Source organism: Pungitius pungitius, chromosome 18 (assembly GCF_949316345.1).
Source record: "Pungitius pungitius chromosome 18, fPunPun2.1, whole genome shotgun sequence".
Classification (NCBI taxonomy): Eukaryota; Metazoa; Chordata; class Actinopteri; order Perciformes; family Gasterosteidae; genus Pungitius; species Pungitius pungitius.
This window is the reverse complement of record NC_084917.1, coordinates 6,207,481-6,226,310: the sequence shown is the minus strand read 5'-3', so window position 1 is coordinate 6,226,310 and position 18,830 is coordinate 6,207,481. Positions and strand designations below refer to the sequence as shown.

Below are 18,830 nucleotides of genomic sequence, written 5' to 3'. Positions count from 1 at the left end.
TAAAGACACCTTCACAGTAGAAAAAGAATCAAGTCCAATCCGAAGGTTATTGTGGAGCTCAGAAAAAACGTGTTTGTCATCACACGATACAAAACATCGTTTTTTGAGTTCCTTTAAAAAATCACACGTGCTCATTCAATAAGCTTATTTTGAAAACACGAGTCTTTGATTTTTAAATCTATTATAATAAAACCTATTGTTGGATTTGCTTACATTAAACACTCCCTGAACCCCCTCCCTTTTTACCCCCAAACCGGGCTGAGTGACCACAATGACAGTAAATAATCCTATCAAAATAAAGTGGTCCCTGTGTTTCTTTCTCCCTCCAAAGACTCTCTGATCATCCGCCTGTCTCTCTCTCTCTCTCTCTCTCTCTCTCTCTCTCTCTCTCTCTCTCTCTCTCTCTCTCTCTCTCAGCCATTGGAGCAGCATTCCTCGTCCCTGCGCTACGAATCAAATCAGGGAGACAGGGACCTTTCTCCGGGGATGAGTCACACGGGAGCAGCTCTTTGTCCCTGCACGGACCGCGTGTTCATCTGTGACCTGCCCAGACTTGAAGCTCTCATCACCTGTGGTTTACCAGGAATCAGCAATCAGGAAACGTTTATTGCCGTTATATGTTAGACATACATGGAAAGTGACTTGGCGGTTGGTGCATGAGGAAGACAGTACAGTAATGACAACATAGTGCAGTCCGAGGCTGAAAGAGAGGACACGCGATCAATAAATCCCATCGCTCGTAGCCTCTGACAGTCAATCACACACCAGTTGCTCTCGTCGACGTGTCAATTTGTGGCGATTGATTGTGACTCCGGGCTAAAAAAAAGATCCAAATAGATCAGATGTTCAAAATACTCGATACTTGTGTTTCAGAGCAGAATTTGTTTGTTTTGGGGGCATTTTTTTTTAAATCTCCGGGCTCGCTTGATTACACAACAAACCAAAGACAGGAAGTGAGTCGGATATTCAGGAAGCGACACACTTCACTGTCCATTTGCGGTGGTCCCTTGACCCGCGGTGTCAGACCGCTGAGGCCTCACTCCGGCTCTCCTCATCCCTCTTGTCTCACGTTGTCACGCACGTGCACAGACTCGCGCGCTGACGCGCAGTTTGCAGCCATAGCGGCGAGAGCCGCGCGTGTCCATGCTGCGCTCTTTATTTCAATGATGTAAAGATCCTCGGCTCCACTGGACAGGCACACGCAGGCACGCGCGCGCGCGCACACACACACACACACACACACACACACACACAGTCTTTATGTCTCATTATCTCTCTTTCTCTGTTACGGTCTCAGCGGCATCAGTGTGCATGTGACAAAGAGTCTGAGAGCCTTTGGGTTTTTATTTTTTTTATTTTTGGGGGGGGTGTTGGCAGTGTTGGTTCAGATTTGAATAACAGTGCCAGAAATAAAGTGAGAGCTCAGGCTGCACAAAGATGGGGGAAGAAAAAGACGAAGAGTGAAGCAAAGCTAAATCTGTATCGTCCCTGAATGAAGTCGGCCTTTACACATTCTTCTGCTACAAACACTGCAAAAAAACATTTTCCCTGATATGAGCTGCGTTTCTCAGAATTAGTGAGCGTTCTTCAGCTCGGACTTTGGCCGCTTGTGTTTACAGCCTCAAAGACTCGATTGTTTCACAGCACTGTGCAGGATTTAAGGTGTTGACACATGCAAACTATCTTGTAATTGTGAGCATGTCTTTCTTTTGTTGAGAGGTTTAACAAAACAAAAATATCCTGTCTACACATTTTTTCAGTGTTATTAAAAAATGAAATTTACAGCTATTTTTAGTTCTTCTGCAGAAACACTACTGGCTGCAGTTTTAAATTTCCATGAGGATTATCCACCGATCTTGAATGTCTCAACGGGCCTCTACTCAACGCTCAACCATTTGTAATCACTCACAGCTGATAAGATCTTCCTCTGCGATGGGGATGAATGCTGAACCTGGATAAGCTCATCATTTCGTGTCTTTTATCTGATACACAGGCCAGTTAAGACACTCAAACTCCTATCCTTCTTGCCTTTGACTCAACAGGCCGCCCTGCGTGTGTATTAAACACACATGTTCCTGTATCACATGGGTCGTGGGCCCATCATTTTATTTTAGTAAATTACGTTTTGACTTGATGCATGTTCTAGAGATATATTTGCATTTTTAACATACATTGTGATATTTGTACTCTGTTTATGATGTTTCTGGGTTTGAGGTGCTCGGTACTTCTCTTTCACAGTACATGTGTTTTCCCTCTTTTTGAGGCCACGAGTAGCGAGGGGCTTCAAGTGGCGTGACACCAAAATATTGTTTGTAAATCTGATTCTGAAAGCCACAAACCTCACTGCACGTAGCAACATGCCTATAATATATCAGATACCCCCTGCCCGCTCTAAAGGACTTAATGAGCATTCAAACTTGGAAAAAGGGCTATATGTAGCACTAATTGTGTATGGATGCGGTTCTTTCTTATTTTTTTACTTTTCATTAATAATCAAGGGTAGGTTTGTGGATCCATTAGCCGGACGGAACAGTAAAAAAAACAGTCAAAAGGAATGAAATATATGACATATACTGCTCAGTAAGTCCTTCTCTAAATCCAGTGGCAATTTCATTATAACAACAGCAAATACTTTATTTGATCCTAATATATATATTGCAGGGTTTCACTGCACTGAAGACCTAGGAATGAACATGCCGAGTCTCGAGGCAAGAAATATGAATTACATAATGTGGATTACACGGCTAAGCATCTTAACCATTTTAAAAGATCAAAAGAAAATTGCTAAATGTTTATCTGTTTAAAATAATGATGGAAAACATGATTACAGCGACTTTGTAGCTTATTTTATGTTTCGGTTGCTCCACCTGTAACCACATCAGCGCTCTGCAGACCCGATGAGGTATGCAGAGACCACAAGTGGCTGCTTGTGGTGGAGCGGCGATAATTCGGTTGCATGTCAAACAAACACATCTCAATAATAATACCGGATCACGGGCTTAAAGTTGGATTCTTCCTACTTACCGAAACTAATTCCTGACCTCTCGTTTGGGAAACTCGTCGGTTTATCCACACAGTAATGCCGTTATGAAATTCAAAAGCTCCTCAAATTCAGAATAAACAGACTTTCATTCATGCCGTGTATTGCAGAAATGGAGGTGAAAAAAGCCCACTTGGATGCAATTGGATACAGAATGTACCAGGTCACACGCAGCACTGAGTCATTGCATCTAAATATCTATGGCATTTTCTCACAACACGGTAGCATTATACAGTAGATACACAAGTTTGTTCACTCCATCACGTCGCCATATTTTGTCTTCTCAGTTCCTTCGGACACCTGTGGTTGGGACACTGAAAGGCAGAGAAAAAAGAAAACATGCACCATTAAACCCTGCAAACCGTCCTCATGTGATTTATACACACATAAATATGTGTTTGTGAGAGACCAAAAAATTATGTATTTAGTTCCATAAAACCACTGTTCTTGCTTCCGTTAAACAAATGTTTGTAGCCCCACTTTGTACTCACCCTGTGTCGGTGGCGGCGATCGGTCCGGGACGCTGCCCGTTTCCAGCAAAATCCAAAGGTCGGAGCATTTCTGCGTTTCCCAGCGGGTCACCGCATAACTTCCCACCGATGACGCCACTGGGAAAGAGGAGAGAGAGAGAGAGAGAGAGAGAGAGAGAGGCCAGGTCAGAGAGGAGAGAGGTAAGCTCTGCTGGAGACCTGCGTGTGTGGACGCCTCTTTAAAGGCGTTGTTTCACCGCTCACCTATTGAAATCAGTAGGTTCCATTGAAGGGGATAAGGGAGCTTCCTCTGGAGAACTTTCTGAAGAGCAAATAGACCCCCGGCGCCTGTGAAAGGGACACAGCACCAGCCACACTAAACGTTCGGTATCCAACAAGACTCATTTACCCTTTTGACAAGTCCATAGTCCATTGTATAAATATTATACAATATAACAATACAACCGTCCTCACTGTGTTTAGTGTGCACCATGTTATAAAACATCCTGCTGTATTAATACAATAAATGATAGCAGAATATAGCTCCCCCTTGTGGTACACATTGTCCATAGCAACATTGCTGTCTGTGGTTATTTAGAACTTTTTAAATTTAAAATAAATTGACACTTTTGAATTATGAAATTAGCTCAGTAAAATGTATAATTCGTAATAGATATAGGTAATAGGTAATTCGTTAGTGATTGGCCCTAGTGATGTCAAGTTTAGAAATATGTGTAATCCAACATTAAGTATTATTGATAATTAAGTGATAATACAATTCACTCGTCAATGCGAGTCAATTTATATGTTGGATATTAATTTATCTCCTACCGAGTATAAAGGTCGCAGTCCCTTTCATGAAAGCATGAGACTGACAAGCAGCATAACTCTGTAAACCCTGAAAGACAGAAAAAAACAGCTTTTTTACAACTAATGTTTTCCTGTAAAATGTCTCTGCAGTGTCCTCCAGTGATGGAAGACGGAGGCGAATCAACGGACCCACCGGGTGTTTGGCTGCCAGCGCATCGTCCACTTTGGTGAGTCCGAATTTGACCATTTTGTTGTGGTAGTTGTAAGCTGGAGGGCTGAAGTATTATATGGAGAGTAACATCAGCTCATGTCGCGACCGTCTTCATAACTACGCTGTTATAAAACTTCCGTGTTGCGAACCAAAGAGTTCAGCCAGAGGGGGAGGAACAGCTGTTTGTGTTGACACTAGCGACCCCTGGTGGAGGGGAGGTGGTACTGCAAACCGAAATATACACGTCAAAACATAAATATCTCATCAGACAATAAAACACACGAGCTAATGCTTTAATATGAAAACGTTGATTGAATATTTAAACAAAATAGACAAATATATAATAACAAACCTATTACTAATCATTCTGACTGATAAGGCTTAAGGCTTGAATTATTACGTTTGTGAGAGACAAAATAAAGGTAAAAGTTACATCCGTGGAAATTTCACACCAGAATTAGGGTGTCAAATATGAAAAAAAATATTTTCGAATGTATGTATCCTGTATTCTTACCCTGTCGAGAAGTTGTAAAGTTGTAGTGTTTAAAGATATGCATTGTGAGACGGGAATGTTTGTTGCTCTAGCTAAGCTTTTTCGAAGTAATTTAATTTACATCAAGAACGATCGTCTATTTTACAAAGAAATTGTCTTTGTGTTACAAAAAAAGAATCTTCGTTGTACCTTGTAACTCCTAGAAATGAAATCTTCTGTCTGAAAAGAAGGTGTTTTAATTTAAAGCTACCAAGGTATACCACAACTACCAGTAATCTAGTTTCTCACACATTACATTTTTACTTCACTACTATTTTTGCTCACTAAATAGCAACATTAGTAATCAGATTAACGCGTGAAATAAGTTATCGTTCTAGCCTGTCTTTGAGTCCCTCACACGCCATGTGTGACCTCAGAACTGCCACAACAGCACAGCCTGCTGACCCCCGCGACCCCTCCGTTGAACTTTGACACCGCAGTGACTTTTCTGCTGGAGCCTGAACATGAAGAAGAGGAGGCAGATGGAGAGAGAGACGAACGACTGCTGAGACACAATAACCACACACAGAGCTTAAGTTACCGGACATCTGTTACTTGTTACACAAGAGGAAGAAATGACTCCACAGATCTACGAGTGATAAAAACAATGAGCTGAGGAAGGGATTAGTGGGTTTGAAATCAACACAGTGGAAAAAAAGAACACCAAATCCTCTACAAGTGTCAAGCTGGCTCAGTTTGAACTGTTGAAAGTATATCAGATATAACAGGAGAAATGTAATATTAGCATTCATGTCTTACAACGTGACTCACTCTCCAATCAGAAATTGATCTGACTTGAATATCAAAGTTCCAAAATGCAGATATCAGAATCGCTTTACAAAAGAAAATGACCAATGTCACCAAGCTTTTTTTTTCAGTTCTTAATCTGGCATGTCTACTCACCCCCAAAAAAACAACCCCGCGATTTGTTATGGTTCTTGTAAGGCACAAAAGTCATGCTTGAGACTACAAATGAGCTTCCTTATCGTTCTCTCGTCACTATGACTTACATGGACTCGACAAGCTGACACCCAACATATGAGGTTCATTTTCTTTATTATCATTTTTACATTGGAAAAGCAACGGTCAGTTACACCTCCTCCCCCACACAGAACTTCCATTCACATATTGTAGCTCTTTATTTCTATGTGATTAATGTTTATATCCTTACGAAAACAAAAAAAGATGTCAGACACGACCTGTACACCCCAAACCATCCAGATCACACTTGAACCAAACGGAGACAAATACGCCAACAAGGAGAGCCACATTTTTAGTGCAGTGTTGAAAACCTGTTTGCGCACACACAAAATAAATCAACGAGTCGCACATTTAACTGTGAATTGCATGCTTACAATGCGTCTGGACTCCTCCCCCTAAGACACGAGAGGACACATTAAGCAAGTGTGCATTGTACGTAATACAAGGAAGGCAGGCGATTGAGGATAAAGTTGATTTAGAGCAATTTCACTTAGACTGCTGTGTCTCTGAAAAAGAAAAACAGGAAAGGGTTTAGTTCATTAAACCGCTCTCCAAATAAAATCTACCAAAAAAAAAAAAAAAAGGTGTGTACTGAGGGGAATTCAAGTTTTGCACTCCAAGACATCTCGCACATGGAAGATTTCTAGTGACATAATGGTGTGCAGTATTTTCACGGAAAACTTGGAAGGGTAACACAGAGGAGGACTCACATGTTCATTTAGGATAAGGAAAGAAAAAGAAAAACACAGGATGGGATTGTTCCGTCCCCTCCCTGCCCAAAAAGATGACATAAAAAGGTCCCAATTCCACTTTCCTTTAAGAACATTTGCCTTCAAATATCACCAGGACAAAAACCTGTTTCACAATCAAATGTTTTAAATAAATATAGCTCCATTGATAGAATTTCTTCAAGAAAAAAAAAAAAATAACCCATAGAGCAAACTCTCACACAAGAAACTGAGCGCACCCCAACTCCCACCCCCCATCCTAACCCTGGAGGTGAAAAAAATACAGCGGAAAAAACAGATATTTGTTAAAAACTACATCTGACTGGAGGGATTTGAACCAGTTGATACAGGGGTGCCAGACCCACAGGACATTGGACTTTGGTAGAGATAATCAGAGATGCTTTGAGTCTCCAGCACACAAGAAAGCATTTCCTTACACCATGACAGCAGTATTGATATCACCAGGGGCAGCTACTTAAATAACTGGAGTACAAATAAGCCAATTGTTCTTATAGTGGTGATTAAAACTTTGTACCTCGTCTCAAACAACGTGGGTCCGATCAAATTGAAAAATAAATTAAGGAGGGGGGGGGGGGTCAAGAAAACATCCAAAAAAGAAAATAGCCTTTATTTGGCAGCTACTTTATTATAGAACAGTGAAAATATTTAACCCATCAAATTTACGATTAAATATGAAATTTAAAACTGTAATATGGCCCCTTGAAGAGAAAAGACATACATTTACCCTGCCATTAACCCATGTAGACCATTTCAATGTCCTTCTGTACAGATTGGCAGCACAAACATACACACACACACAAACACTCCCACACTCAATACTGACAGAGTGATTCAATCAGTGAAATCCATCTGACGGTTGGCTGCAGGGGGAGGGGCAAGGGAAAGGGGCGTGGCCAATGTGTCAATGACCAGGATGAGACAGCGGCGACGTGTGCAGAGAGGGAGCAATACAGTGAAAAGGTCTGTGTCCCGTTGTACCGGTTGACCAACAGGTACTGCTGCCCCCTCCCTCCCCCCGTCTGCACAGAAGTCACGTAAACCCCACCCGCCGACTGGGTGGAGGACCTAATGTGGGTGACGACGACTGTCTTTTTTGTGGGCCAAAGAAGATTGTCCAGTTCATCAACAAGACAACCCCCCCCCCCCCTTTCTCACATACCAAACCATAGCAGCAGGTGGATCTCGAGGGTCTCCCCCCCCCTCGAGAAAAATAATGACCAAAAAAAAAAGGGATTAGATTAATACCTTTCCCCGCCATCCAGCAAGCAATGGAGAAATACCAGTTCTGGAAAGTGGCAGATGTCTTTTTGCTTCATTTTCCATCTTCTTTTCTCCTGAATCCATCACGCAACCAACATTGTCCTCCGCCGTTAGTCGCTGTTCAGCAACTCCGCCTGCACTGGTTTCGCACTTCATCCCCGCTCCCCTCCCATGAGTTCAACCCTTCCCTACCCTCCCGTCCCGTCCCGTCCCAGCTCCACCTCCTCCTCTGACAGGCGAGGATGGGGTCGGATCATCGCTCGGGCTCCGACTCGAGAGCCAGCACCCGCTTGCGCTCGCGACACTGCTTCTTGTGGGCGGGCCAGTCCCTCTGCTGGCACTGGGAGCCGCAGTAACGCGCCACCTGGCAGCGGCCGCAGATGTTGAACTCTCGGAGCTGTTGACAGACGACGTACAACATTATGCTCGGCTCGAGGCGCTTGTATCTCATGCTTTGCCGCTGGAAGAAAATAACTTTACACACTGAATTGATTGAATTGAAAAGCGCTTCACGGTACGTACCCTCCTCTCAATGAGTGAACAAGGAGGATAGTGACACTCATAGTAGGTGCAGGAGCACTCCTCTTCCTCCACCAGCTCCCCATTGGCGTTGTAGTAGCGTGTGCGGCTCAGCTCCAGATACTGCTCCTCCACTGGGTCGGCCGGTACCTGCTGGATGGCCAGCCAGTACAGGGACTGCTCTCTGCTCACGTAAAAGAACACAGAATTATTTATTGGGCTAGAAAAACTCAATGGAGATTTTGTGTGAGCGGCAAGGCAAAAACATTCCTTGTCAAAGATATCAGGATATGGAGAAGGAAAATAAATGAAGTAACCATCCTTCCCCTCCCTCTAAGCTAAGGCCTTGATAAATAAGACTGGCTTTACCTACACACAAAACACACTCTACGTTCAGCCCTGGTCACCAGTGAAGCCGTAGTCCTACCTCTGTTTGCTGGAAATCTCCTCCGGCTTGGGGCTCCAGCCCACTGGCACCAGTCGCAGGTTGTCTAGCCGGTTGTCCACAGTCACAGAGTTGATGTGGATGACTTGGAAACTGGGGGCGATGCCTCCTCGGTGCTTCTCCCTGTGTCAACACGCAAGTATCAGAAGTCAGCCAATCACAAAACAACGGATTGAGATGAGGGGCTGATGTAGTCAGCCGGACTGCTAGGCTACTATACAGATTGATGGGACCAGGTTCAACTTATACACTGACAGAAAATGGGATAATATATCAATGTAAAAATGTCACAACATGCAGCTGCTCCGAAACCAAAAAGAGATGCAGATGTTCCATCTGGATACTGGATGCTGTAAAATGCCCCTCGTTCAATAGAATCGGAGGACCCCACTACTCCAGATGTTGTTTATTCAACTGCTGGTATAATTATGAGTTAAGTACTTACCAGAGAAGCTCATGCAAAGGCCTCCCTGCCCAGCGGCCTTTGCCAATGTCGAAAGCGTAGGCAAAGATCTTAGCTCCATTGCCATCCGCATCTACCTCCATGCGCGCCTGGAAGTGAAAACATGGATTTAGTAATCAAACAACGACACGATCAGCAAACTGGTGACAAAAATACTCCTCACAACACAAGTGGCAGTTACATCTTGATGGTTTACCTCGAATGCATAGTTTTCCACAAGCGGTATGTCTTGCTCATCGATCAGTGTGTATTTTGTCTGAAATGAGAGAATGGAGGGAGAATAATTTAATGTCAACAAGCACAACAGGAGCAGCTATTTGGAAAATATAATAAAACAAAAAAACAACACCACTCATTATAAACAACATTCCCAAGTTAAATACAGTTTACACAGTTATGTTCCATATTTTGGATTTTGCAATCCACGTGACAGCTGCAGACAAACATCATTAACACCGCACGGGAGGTGAGCAGGGGTGCGTACCCACATACCCCAAAAGGTCCAAACACGCAGCGTGACACTCGGCGGTCAGACCGTTGTGTGGAGCTTGACGTGTGTGACGTCATGCGAATAAGTAAAAAGCTCAGCGTGTGTGCAACGGATTCAAAGTGGACCGTCCGCATGGTCATTCCTAAACGGGTGTCTTGTGACACGGGCACGTCTTGGCCATCGTTCAGCCGATACTTCAACGCAGCGTCACCGTAACTCATTGTAACTCGAACTTAAAGCGTTAAAAAAAGAGAAGAAAGCCGTGTTGCCACGCCGGTGCATTGTCGCGTTGCACAAAAGAAATCAGTTGATGCATGGCGATGGCTTCCTCATTAGCAGACACTTCCCCGTGTTAATCTAAATACGCTAGCGGTGCACAGCTAACCGTGTCCCGGACCGTGGGAATGGTTGGCTCCGCCGTCGAAAATATAAGACGTTAACGTTAGTCTTCAACCGGAAGGCCGAGAACGACAACGTGTAGACCCGTCCGTTTACTTTTGTGACTCTATTCCGCCGTTTGACTTGAGCCAACCGCTGAGGTAAAGCCGGCTACATGCTAGTTAGCTTTAGCTAGCTTCATAGGAGACTGTGGACCGAGGCACAGAAAGCCAGTCAGGCTCGGCCGGCTCCGGTAATCCTGTCAGATGCCGCTTAAATAGGGAACAAACGTGCCACTGCCGACTCGGCAACGGGTCGATATCCACATAAAGCTTTTGAGCAGCAACAACCCCGTCACCGCTAAAACAAAAAAACATTTTCCATCGCCTTTTGTGATTCCTCACGGGCCCTCCCCCCCCGGCCGCACATGGCCGTCCCGGGATCCTGCTCACCTTCCCGGCCACACGGCCGAGCCGTACGATCCCGAGCTTGAAGTCCGACATCGGGAGGAGACGGCGGCGGTGACAGATAGAGAGGCGCGGGGATCCAAACCGAAGCCCCTCAGCCCCAGTGCGATTCCAGCTTCGGTCGACTGGATGGTTGTTTGCCGTGACTCCGAGTCTCTCCGGCGGCAGCCCAACCTCGGTGACACACCACCGCTGCTGGCGTAGGAGAGCCGAGCTGGTGGATGGGAGGGAGAGAGGGGGCGGGGTCGGATGAGCCACGTATCCGGCCAACCAATCAAACGCAACGTCGCGGGTTCTTGCTAACGCGAAGCGTCCAATCGGGTTGCTTAACAGCCAACGACTATTTTTTTCGGAGACCGCCTCTTCCTGATTTTACGTCACTCAACTCTCGTGACCACTTCCAGCCGTTTTCGCGCGAAATGTTTGATGGCGATGCTTTTGCCTCTGGTGAATTCGAGGAGCTGAGTCCTACTACCTCTGCACCCTTTTAACATTTCCCTCGCAGGCCAGCCTTTTTAAAGATATAGGTCTTCGTAATTGTAACATGCAAGAACCCGTTGTTATTGGAATGTTTAATCTAACGTTATTTGAAAAAACTTCCCAAATCCTAGAAAGGTTATTTTTTGAATGACGTCAATGGCAGCGAGGAGATCCGCAGCTATTAATGTAAACGTTAGCTGCGAAATGCCATGTTTATTGATGCAGGACCATTGAGTGTTTTATGGTGTACGTACGACTGTCCTGCACCTGCGATATAGTGCGGAAGCACAAGGAACGGAAACATGTACATCAATAACTAACAACAACAGTTTCAAATGTAATCACAAGTAGGGTGTATTTAGATATAGTCCTTTATGCCCTTTCTGTGTTTGATGATATTTAGTTTGTTGGTGAGTCAATTATTTGTTCATATTGGTTAACATTCAGCATGCTTGCACATCTGCATTAAAAGTCTCTTAAAGACAATTAGGACATATATTGATTTATGGGAAATGATTGATATTTGTACACATCAGATGCTAATGCTGTCTTTTTTTACTTCTGCTATTTCTTTAATTTTACTTTGACTTTTTCTAGTAATATCTTGAAAAGATTTTACAACTGCCATTTTTATTCATTTAAAGGGATGAACCACGCATTATTTCATCACTAATGCTTAAACAGCAGCAAGTGGAAATTGCATCCATCACTCTAAATAATATCCAGAGCCTGATGTAGGGAGCACAAAACATCTTCTTTCACAACACGTCTATTCAGTGAGAAAGCCTAACTCAGTGACTTATGTGTGAGCACCCTCTGGAGAACCGTGTCTGTATTACAGATACTTTGACATTAAAATAGTCATTAACAGTTTTACAAGAACTTAAGAACATTGAAACATTTTATGGAAAAGATAACTGAGATGAATATTATTGATTAAATAAATTATCCGTTTGTTAATATTTCCAGAGTTTCGGTTGAAAGGATTTTTGTTTAATGAAGTTTAAAAAAAGTTAGTGAAAGTGAAGTAAAAAAAAAAAGTAATGAAGTTTAATGTTAACAGCAACAATCATTATCGTAAACACATCTGCTGTTGCTATTTTTTCCTTCACAGACTGCTTTTTATGTCGGAAACAATGACAGCTCTGTGCTTCTCACATTTCAAAGTGAAATGTGCGGAAACGCCACCTTGCATGAGCCAGAGAGCCATTATTAGATATAGATAGAGATATTATTAGAATATCGTTCAGTTTCACATTTAATACGATAACATGATGGATTCTGGCCACAACCAAACTCGACTGGTTGCACAGTCACTTGGGCCTGATGAGAGCAGCACCATCTTTCCAAAAGTAAATGTAAGATTATTTTTTAGCCAGACGTTGGGGTGTTGCTCACTTTATTGCTAAACTCAGCGGTCTGGGGTGTGTCTGCACGGCTGATCCCTGCGCACACGTGTGATGACACCCATCACACCTCCCCCACCGACAATTTGATGGCTCTTCCACTGTCTTTTCACAATGGTATCTAACAAACATTAGGACGTTCGCAACTGCAAAGGAAAATACAACGTCAGGAAATAGTCCAAAGAAGGTCTTTAGTTTTCAGAAAAAAGGTAAAAAAGGCTTTTAGTAATATTGTTGGATGACACGTTACTCGACTCACAGATTTAAACAAATATCAGGTTATCTTTAACTAAATAAATAACTAAACATGAACTAAAAATATAAGGGATAAAGATTTACTTGTTTAAGTTAAACCTATTTGTATTGCCAACTGTTTCCTTGTTATTCCTTATAAGACTTGTGTAACTATGTATCTACACATTCATGGTTTTAGTCGTCATCATTGGATCAAGTAATGTAGGTTGACTCATCATGTGTTCTCTTTAAAATACATATATTCAAACCCCTCAAATAGATCGAATTTAATTACGGGAAATGAACACAAGCGGAAGATAGTGACGACTCAAATGACGGTTATCAGTTCACACCCAAACAACAAACAAGCAACTGAAACCAGCAGAGCAGAAAAACCTTTTTCTTTTTTTCCCCTTCGTCTCTCAGGTCCGACCTCCGCTGCCCGCCTTACTTCCGTGTTCCGCTCACCTGTTACACCTGTATCGCTCGCGCTGTGTAGGCCGCGGCACGCGCGACTCCTGCTCCACCGGTGCACCTGTCGCGTCACTGCGCCACGATGACCGAGGAGCTCACACCGTGCGACCTGACGTGCCCGTCTTCCCCGGTTCCGAGCGCCTCGGGGACCAAGGGGACGGAGTTCGATCAGCCCATTTTCTCCGTGCTGAGCGGCGGGGGGGAGCGGGAGGAGAACCAGGAGGCGGAGACCCCGCCGGCCGCGACCACCGCCGACGCCGAGTCCGGAATCTTCTCCGGTGAATTCGAGGTGTGCGTGGAGCACGAAGCTGAGCTCGACTGGTTCTGCGGCACCGAGCGGAAACTCATCTGCTCTCATTGCGCCATCGTGGGCCCCTGCCACGGACACACGGTGACCCCTCTGGCCACCAGAGTAACCGCAGTGAGGGTGAGTGTGTATCGGCCTTTACTCGTTTAACGCGTTGGCTGAGCTGTGGTGTGATGGAGCTTTTGGTAACGTGTTTTCTTTACTGAGGACACCTGCTGGGTTACAAATGGCCTGTGAAGGTTACTTTCATTTTGTGTGAATGCCTTGTAACTTGTTTATTTTGCCTATCCTCAGCCCTTTGGCGGGTTGTCCCTCATTTTTCCACACCGTAATGCTCTACACGTCTTTTCCTTAGTTTCTTTATGAAAGAAAATGTGGCTTTTGCTATTTCAATCCCAAACTTTGTTCCGAACTGCAGCGTTCATTCAGGCTTCAGGAGTTTGGAATACTGTGTTGAAAGTGCAATATTCTTAATTTTATAATTCGTTGCTGGGTGTGCCACATTTTGCATGATGTTTTTTTTTCTCCTGATTCCTTGGTATTTGAAAGACAGGATTTTCTTGTTGTGTCTCCATCTGATGAGTGTGTGTGTGTGTGTGTTCATTTCCCCCAGAACCGACTGGTGGATGTGTGTGAGAAAATGCAGCTGCAGGCACTGAGGATTGAGAGATTTATTGAGCAAACGTTGACAGACAAAGAGCGAAAACTTCAGGTGAGAAATACACTGCGCCAGCACCACTTCCGATACTCACTGCTGAGTGAGGTACTCACTGTCTCACCAGTCTGTTTTGATGTCGGATGGCTCGGCTATAAACATTTTTTTTTAAAAGCGCACAATATGTTTTTTTGTAAGTGGAAACTGACACCTACAATGTCTCTTTCCACCATAAAAGTAAGAGTGATTTGTCTCATTTTTCCAGGTAAGTAACATTGTGCAGTTGTTCACTGATGAGTTTAAGAGAAATGAAAATGGTTAACCAGACCTTTATAACTTGCTGATTCAGTCAATTTATCACCACCGGGCAACAAAAGCGAAGGTTGCCTCATTAAGTCGACTCATCTCCTATTTATTAACCTCCGTGAACACAATGTGTGTCTAAAGTGGTCAGTGGACCATGCACCTTTTCTCGGTTACAAGTTACCGCGAGTAAATCACACCTCAAGCAAACAATGGGGGACGGGCCCAACAAACCCATGGACAGCTTATCCGTGCAAGGATCGAATCAACAAACCGATACATGCGTAAACCTAAACAAACTTACTCCACGTTATGGAAACTTGGCTTCGGCCGGCCAGTGAATCTCCAGTGTCTGTTTGTCGTTTATGGTTCGACGTGGGAAGTCAATCGTCATCCAATTCATTAGCGACCTCAGGCCTTTTATGTTTATGAGATGGGCTCGAGCAAATATGCATCCATGCACTCCCGCGTACACCTCTTACTTTGAACCTGCAATATACTGCTATTATTGTGCCATTATGGCAGCAGAAACCAGTTATGTGAGTTTGACTTACCAGCTGTTGTGTCTGCTGTTTAGTGCCGAACGGATCACAGTTGGGATTTTAGAGCTTTTTTTATTTTAATGTTATGACATGTTATGAAACTCGCTATAAAGCTCAGCGAAGCCAACCGGGGCTGCAGGTCCACAGGATCCTTGCCACATTGTAACCTGCTTAATTGTTCAAATAAGATCTATCCATTGGCTGTGGCTTAGTAATTTTCATCTGATTCTAATGTGAAGATGTCTCTAGGAAAGTGAAATTATTATTTTATACATGAAACAGTTAAAAAAGAAGTAAAAAAGAAGCTTTATTGCACGGTTCAAAGCATGCCTGATTCAATCCATGACAACTACAAAATATATGGGCCTTAGAACCTTAGAAGGTCAACAATGTGTCTTCTGTCATGTTGACCGAGTAATGACACCGTGTAACTCCGCCCACGTCTCACTCTCCCTCCTGTCCCCCCCTTCGGCGTAGTTGGCGGCGACCAGGGCGAGGGAGCAGGTCTTGGCTCAGGTCAGCGCGGTGCGCGAAGCCCTGGAGGAGGAGGAGCAGCGTCTCCTGGAGGAGGTGCAGAGGGAGGAGGAGCGAGTGGAGCAGTGCCTCCTCACCCAGAGGGTCCACTGGCGCCAGGCCTTGGCGACTCTGACGCAAACGCGCTCGGGCCTGGTGCACACGCTGACGCACACGTCGGACGCCCAGCTGGTGGTGAGAGATGGGGCGTTTTGCTCAGCGACGACCCTTCAGAAGCTGTTTGAACAATAGAGCGACGTGTGCTCGGAAAAACTTAAAAGGCCCCTGACTTTTTCCTCCCTGTCCTTTCAGACTGGTGTCCAGGAGATAGCCGACAGGTAAAGCTTCACACGTGACGTTGATTGGGGCCGTGTTGGTTTGTTTGTCCAAGACACCAGAGAGGTGACGTCTTTTCTTCTCCCACCTGTTGGCTTCAGGGTGGAGGAAGCCGACGGCGTCGGGGAGCCGTGTGACACGGAGCAGCTCAGCCTGAGCAGAGGCTGCGGTGACAGCAAGCTGCTGAGGGGTCTGTGGGCCAGCGCCGTGCTGCTGGGGCCCAACGGTTGGTCCATATTATGTGTCACAGATCCGGCAGGATCCCACGGGCTTATTACATACATCGACATGTGATATACACATTTATCTACGTGGATCGGGTATTTTTCTCCCCGGGGGGAAACAGCAGCATCATGAAAGTCCTCGATGCTGTCCTCGAGTTTAAATAAATCGTGGGACATGGGAGTAAATTTAGCAAAAATCCAGGGTTGTTCATGTAAATCTTGAAGCCGGACTAGCGTAGTGACCAGCTCGGTGGACCGGGCCTTATTTTTAACATCCTTGAGTGTGTGTGTGACAAAGAGCCAGCTGTGCCTTTACAGTAGAGCAAAAACATTTTTTTAATAAAGTAAAGAATCCTCACACCTCCTCACAACCTGTCTGCTCACCCGAATGCATCCGTGTGTGACGGTCAATCCTTCTTTTTCTTCCTCCAACAGCTTACGGGTCGTCTTCTCTGAGGTTCGATGAGCGCACGGTGAGCCCTCTGCTGTCCCTCTCCGACGACCTTTACACTTTGACCTTCTCCCCCAAAAAAGCTCGCCAACTGCCGCAGTACGACCCGGCGCGCTTCGACCGCTGGCCCAACGCCCTCGGCTCGCTGTCGGTGTCCTCCGGCACCCACAGCTGGGTGGTGGACGTGGGCCAGAGCGGCGCCTTCAAGGTCGGGGTCTGCTACAGCTCCCTGGAGCGCAAAGGCTCCGGGGACGAGGCCCGACTGGGCCAAAACGAACGGTCCTGGGTGCTGTCTCACTACGACGGGGACTACTCCTTCTGGCACGCCGGGAAGAAGGAGCCCCTGCAGGTGGCCAGGAAACCCCAGAGGATCGGCCTGCTGCTGGACTGGCCCAGTCAGACGCTGTTGTTTTACGAGGTCGACTCCAGCGCCGTGATCCACTCCGTCACGCATCACTTCAGCGCCCCGCTGCTGCCGGCGTTCGCCGTGACGGACCGCAGCATCACCATCCTGCATTGACCCCGACGCACAAAAACTACACCACCGTGAACATGTGAAGAAATGCCTTTGATCAGCAGCCAAAGATCCTCCACCTGGCTATTCAGTTATGAAAGGTGTACATTTCTATTTATTTTATTACTAGCTGTTTATTTTTCTTTTACAGTTTTAATGATTCAATAGATTTTTATTTAGAGCTGATGAGACAATTGTACCGTACTTGTTGATTATGTTATACAGGAGTGCTGTAACAGCTTTTTGCTTGAATGACAATGGTGTTCTTCAAATCCCATTAATAGAATCAGTTTGATCGTTGTAATGGAAAAACATTAATAATACTGGTTGATCCAGGGATGTTTAGAATGTTGTGTGACAAAGAATATATATTACTAATAATATAAAACAATTACTACAGAAATATTAGAGAATGTATGAATGTTATATGCTCAGCTAACCAATTACTACATTTTAAATAGGATTACACGTGGTATGATTTTGTGATTTCTGTAGCATTATTGTACTACCAGAGCTGTCTTTTCATGTCCCAGCAGCGTTTTGTCTGTCTGCATTTGTGAATGTAGTACTGTTAAGTACATTAAGTAATACTTTAAAATATCAGGTGTCCGGCAGGATCCGGTTAAAGGAGCTCAAAAACACTTGTTACATGTTGTGTTGAACTCTTTAGTGGAGGACCTGAGAATATAGTGAAAGTTCTGCATTGGAAATGTTTTTTTTTTCAAATAAAGTATGTAAGTATATACTGCCTCAGTATGTACATGTACTAAAGGTATTAAAAGTAGCGTAAAATGCCCTCTATGTGACTGTTACTATTCTATATCATGTAACTAGATAATTATCATACATTAAGCACCAATTGACCCTCATAGTAGGTGGAGGTAGAACTCATGGTTAATTATTTTGAATTATATTATATATTATATTACCAAACCATTAAGATTTAATTGTTCTACTGCTTATATCGAGCTACATGACGAGAAATGATCATATTTATTTAGCTTTTGTTTATTATGTTGAAGGCCAACGTTTTTAATACTTTGAAGATTGCATTGAACAAAAGCCTCTTTATTCTTTTGCTTTCGTAACTAATTGATACATTAAAAAAACTCACTGGCTGAACCCCAATCCGAGAAGAATCAACTCACTCACCAAGTTAAGTGATGCATGTTTATTTGGGATATTATTGAAGCGCGGTGAAATCAAGTCAGTTGCCATGGGCATCTATTGAGGCCAGCCACATGACCCAAAGCCATGGCAAATTGTTGTTATGGTTTTATCTTGTGATTAAATTCTGCATTTGGTTGTAAAAAATCAGAAATGAAATGGCATCATATCTTCCCAGTGCTTGTCTGTCCAAACCTCAAATGTATGAATACATTTTTTATTTATTTAAACTAGCATATATACAGTACATGTTAGGCATTTGAATTGGTGCATTTAAATATACATACTGACAAAGTTGTTTCAGCCTTGTTCATATTCATAATCTTTTCGTATATTTTTTTGTCAACTATCCAATAAGTAGAGCTGACAAATAACTTGAGTGGGGTAAACATTAAACTATGTCCCTCTG

The 18,830-nt window shown here is 44.1% G+C and overlaps 3 protein-coding genes across 3 annotated transcripts; 1 reads left to right on the top strand and 2 right to left on the bottom strand.

Annotated features, from left to right (window-relative positions):
• Positions 1 to 2,608: 2,608 nt before the first annotated feature.
• Positions 2,609 to 4,669, bottom strand: tmem141 (transmembrane protein 141). The gene is made up of 5 exons (XM_037485485.2): positions 4,514 to 4,669; positions 4,342 to 4,408; positions 3,775 to 3,858; positions 3,532 to 3,648; positions 2,609 to 3,354 (listed from the first exon to the last, which is right to left on the bottom strand). The coding sequence occupies exons 1-5, from the start codon at positions 4,565 to 4,567 to the stop codon at positions 3,293 to 3,295; spliced, it is 384 nt and encodes a 127-aa protein (XP_037341382.2). The 5' UTR covers positions 4,568 to 4,669; the 3' UTR covers positions 2,609 to 3,292.
• A 1,433-nt stretch (positions 4,670 to 6,102) lies between these two features.
• On the bottom strand, positions 6,103 to 11,043 carry zmynd19 (zinc finger, MYND-type containing 19). The gene is made up of 6 exons (XM_037485373.2): positions 10,801 to 11,043; positions 9,677 to 9,736; positions 9,463 to 9,569; positions 9,000 to 9,140; positions 8,576 to 8,756; positions 6,103 to 8,450 (listed from the first exon to the last, which is right to left on the bottom strand). The coding sequence occupies exons 1-6, from the start codon at positions 10,849 to 10,851 to the stop codon at positions 8,307 to 8,309; spliced, it is 684 nt and encodes a 227-aa protein (XP_037341270.1). The 5' UTR covers positions 10,852 to 11,043; the 3' UTR covers positions 6,103 to 8,306.
• A 1,795-nt stretch (positions 11,044 to 12,838) lies between these two features.
• bspry (B-box and SPRY domain containing) lies at positions 12,839 to 18,659 on the top strand. Its single transcript, XM_037485368.2, has 7 exons — positions 12,839 to 12,910; positions 13,362 to 13,836; positions 14,330 to 14,428; positions 15,694 to 15,924; positions 16,042 to 16,067; positions 16,167 to 16,291; positions 16,725 to 18,659. Exons 2-7 carry the CDS (start codon positions 13,492 to 13,494, stop codon positions 17,258 to 17,260), a joined length of 1,362 nt encoding a protein of 453 aa, XP_037341265.1. The 5' UTR covers positions 12,839 to 12,910; positions 13,362 to 13,491; the 3' UTR covers positions 17,261 to 18,659.
• The last annotated feature ends 171 nt before the right edge of the window (positions 18,660 to 18,830 follow it).

Bases quoted from the DNA above. Each gene is read 5' to 3' on its own strand.
- bspry (XM_037485368.2), top strand. From the start codon at position 13,492: ATGACCGAGGAGCTCACACCGTGCGACCTGACGTGCCCGTCTTCCCCG. The intron at 13,837-14,329 runs GTGAGTGTGTAT...CATTTCCCCCAG, and splicing joins CCAGAGTAACCGCAGTGAGG to AACCGACTGGTGGATGTGTG. The intron at 15,925-16,041 runs GTGAGAGATGGG...CTGTCCTTTCAG, and splicing joins CGTCGGACGCCCAGCTGGTG to ACTGGTGTCCAGGAGATAGC.
- tmem141 (XM_037485485.2), bottom strand. From the start codon at position 4,567: ATGGTCAAATTCGGACTCACCAAAGTGGACGATGCGCTGGCAGCCAAA. The intron at 4,409-4,513 runs GTGGGTCCGTTG...TCTGTCTTTCAG, and splicing joins CGCTGGCAGCCAAACACCCG to GGTTTACAGAGTTATGCTGC. The intron at 3,859-4,341 runs GTAGGAGATAAA...TCCCTTTCACAG, and splicing joins GACTGCGACCTTTATACTCG to GCGCCGGGGGTCTATTTGCT.
- zmynd19 (XM_037485373.2), bottom strand. From the start codon at position 10,851: ATGTCGGACTTCAAGCTCGGGATCGTACGGCTCGGCCGTGTGGCCGGG. The intron at 9,737-10,800 runs GTGAGCAGGATC...CTCTCATTTCAG, and splicing joins TCGGCCGTGTGGCCGGGAAG to ACAAAATACACACTGATCGA. The intron at 9,141-9,462 runs GTAAGTACTTAA...GTGTTGACACAG, and splicing joins CCTTTGCATGAGCTTCTCTG to GGAGAAGCACCGAGGAGGCA.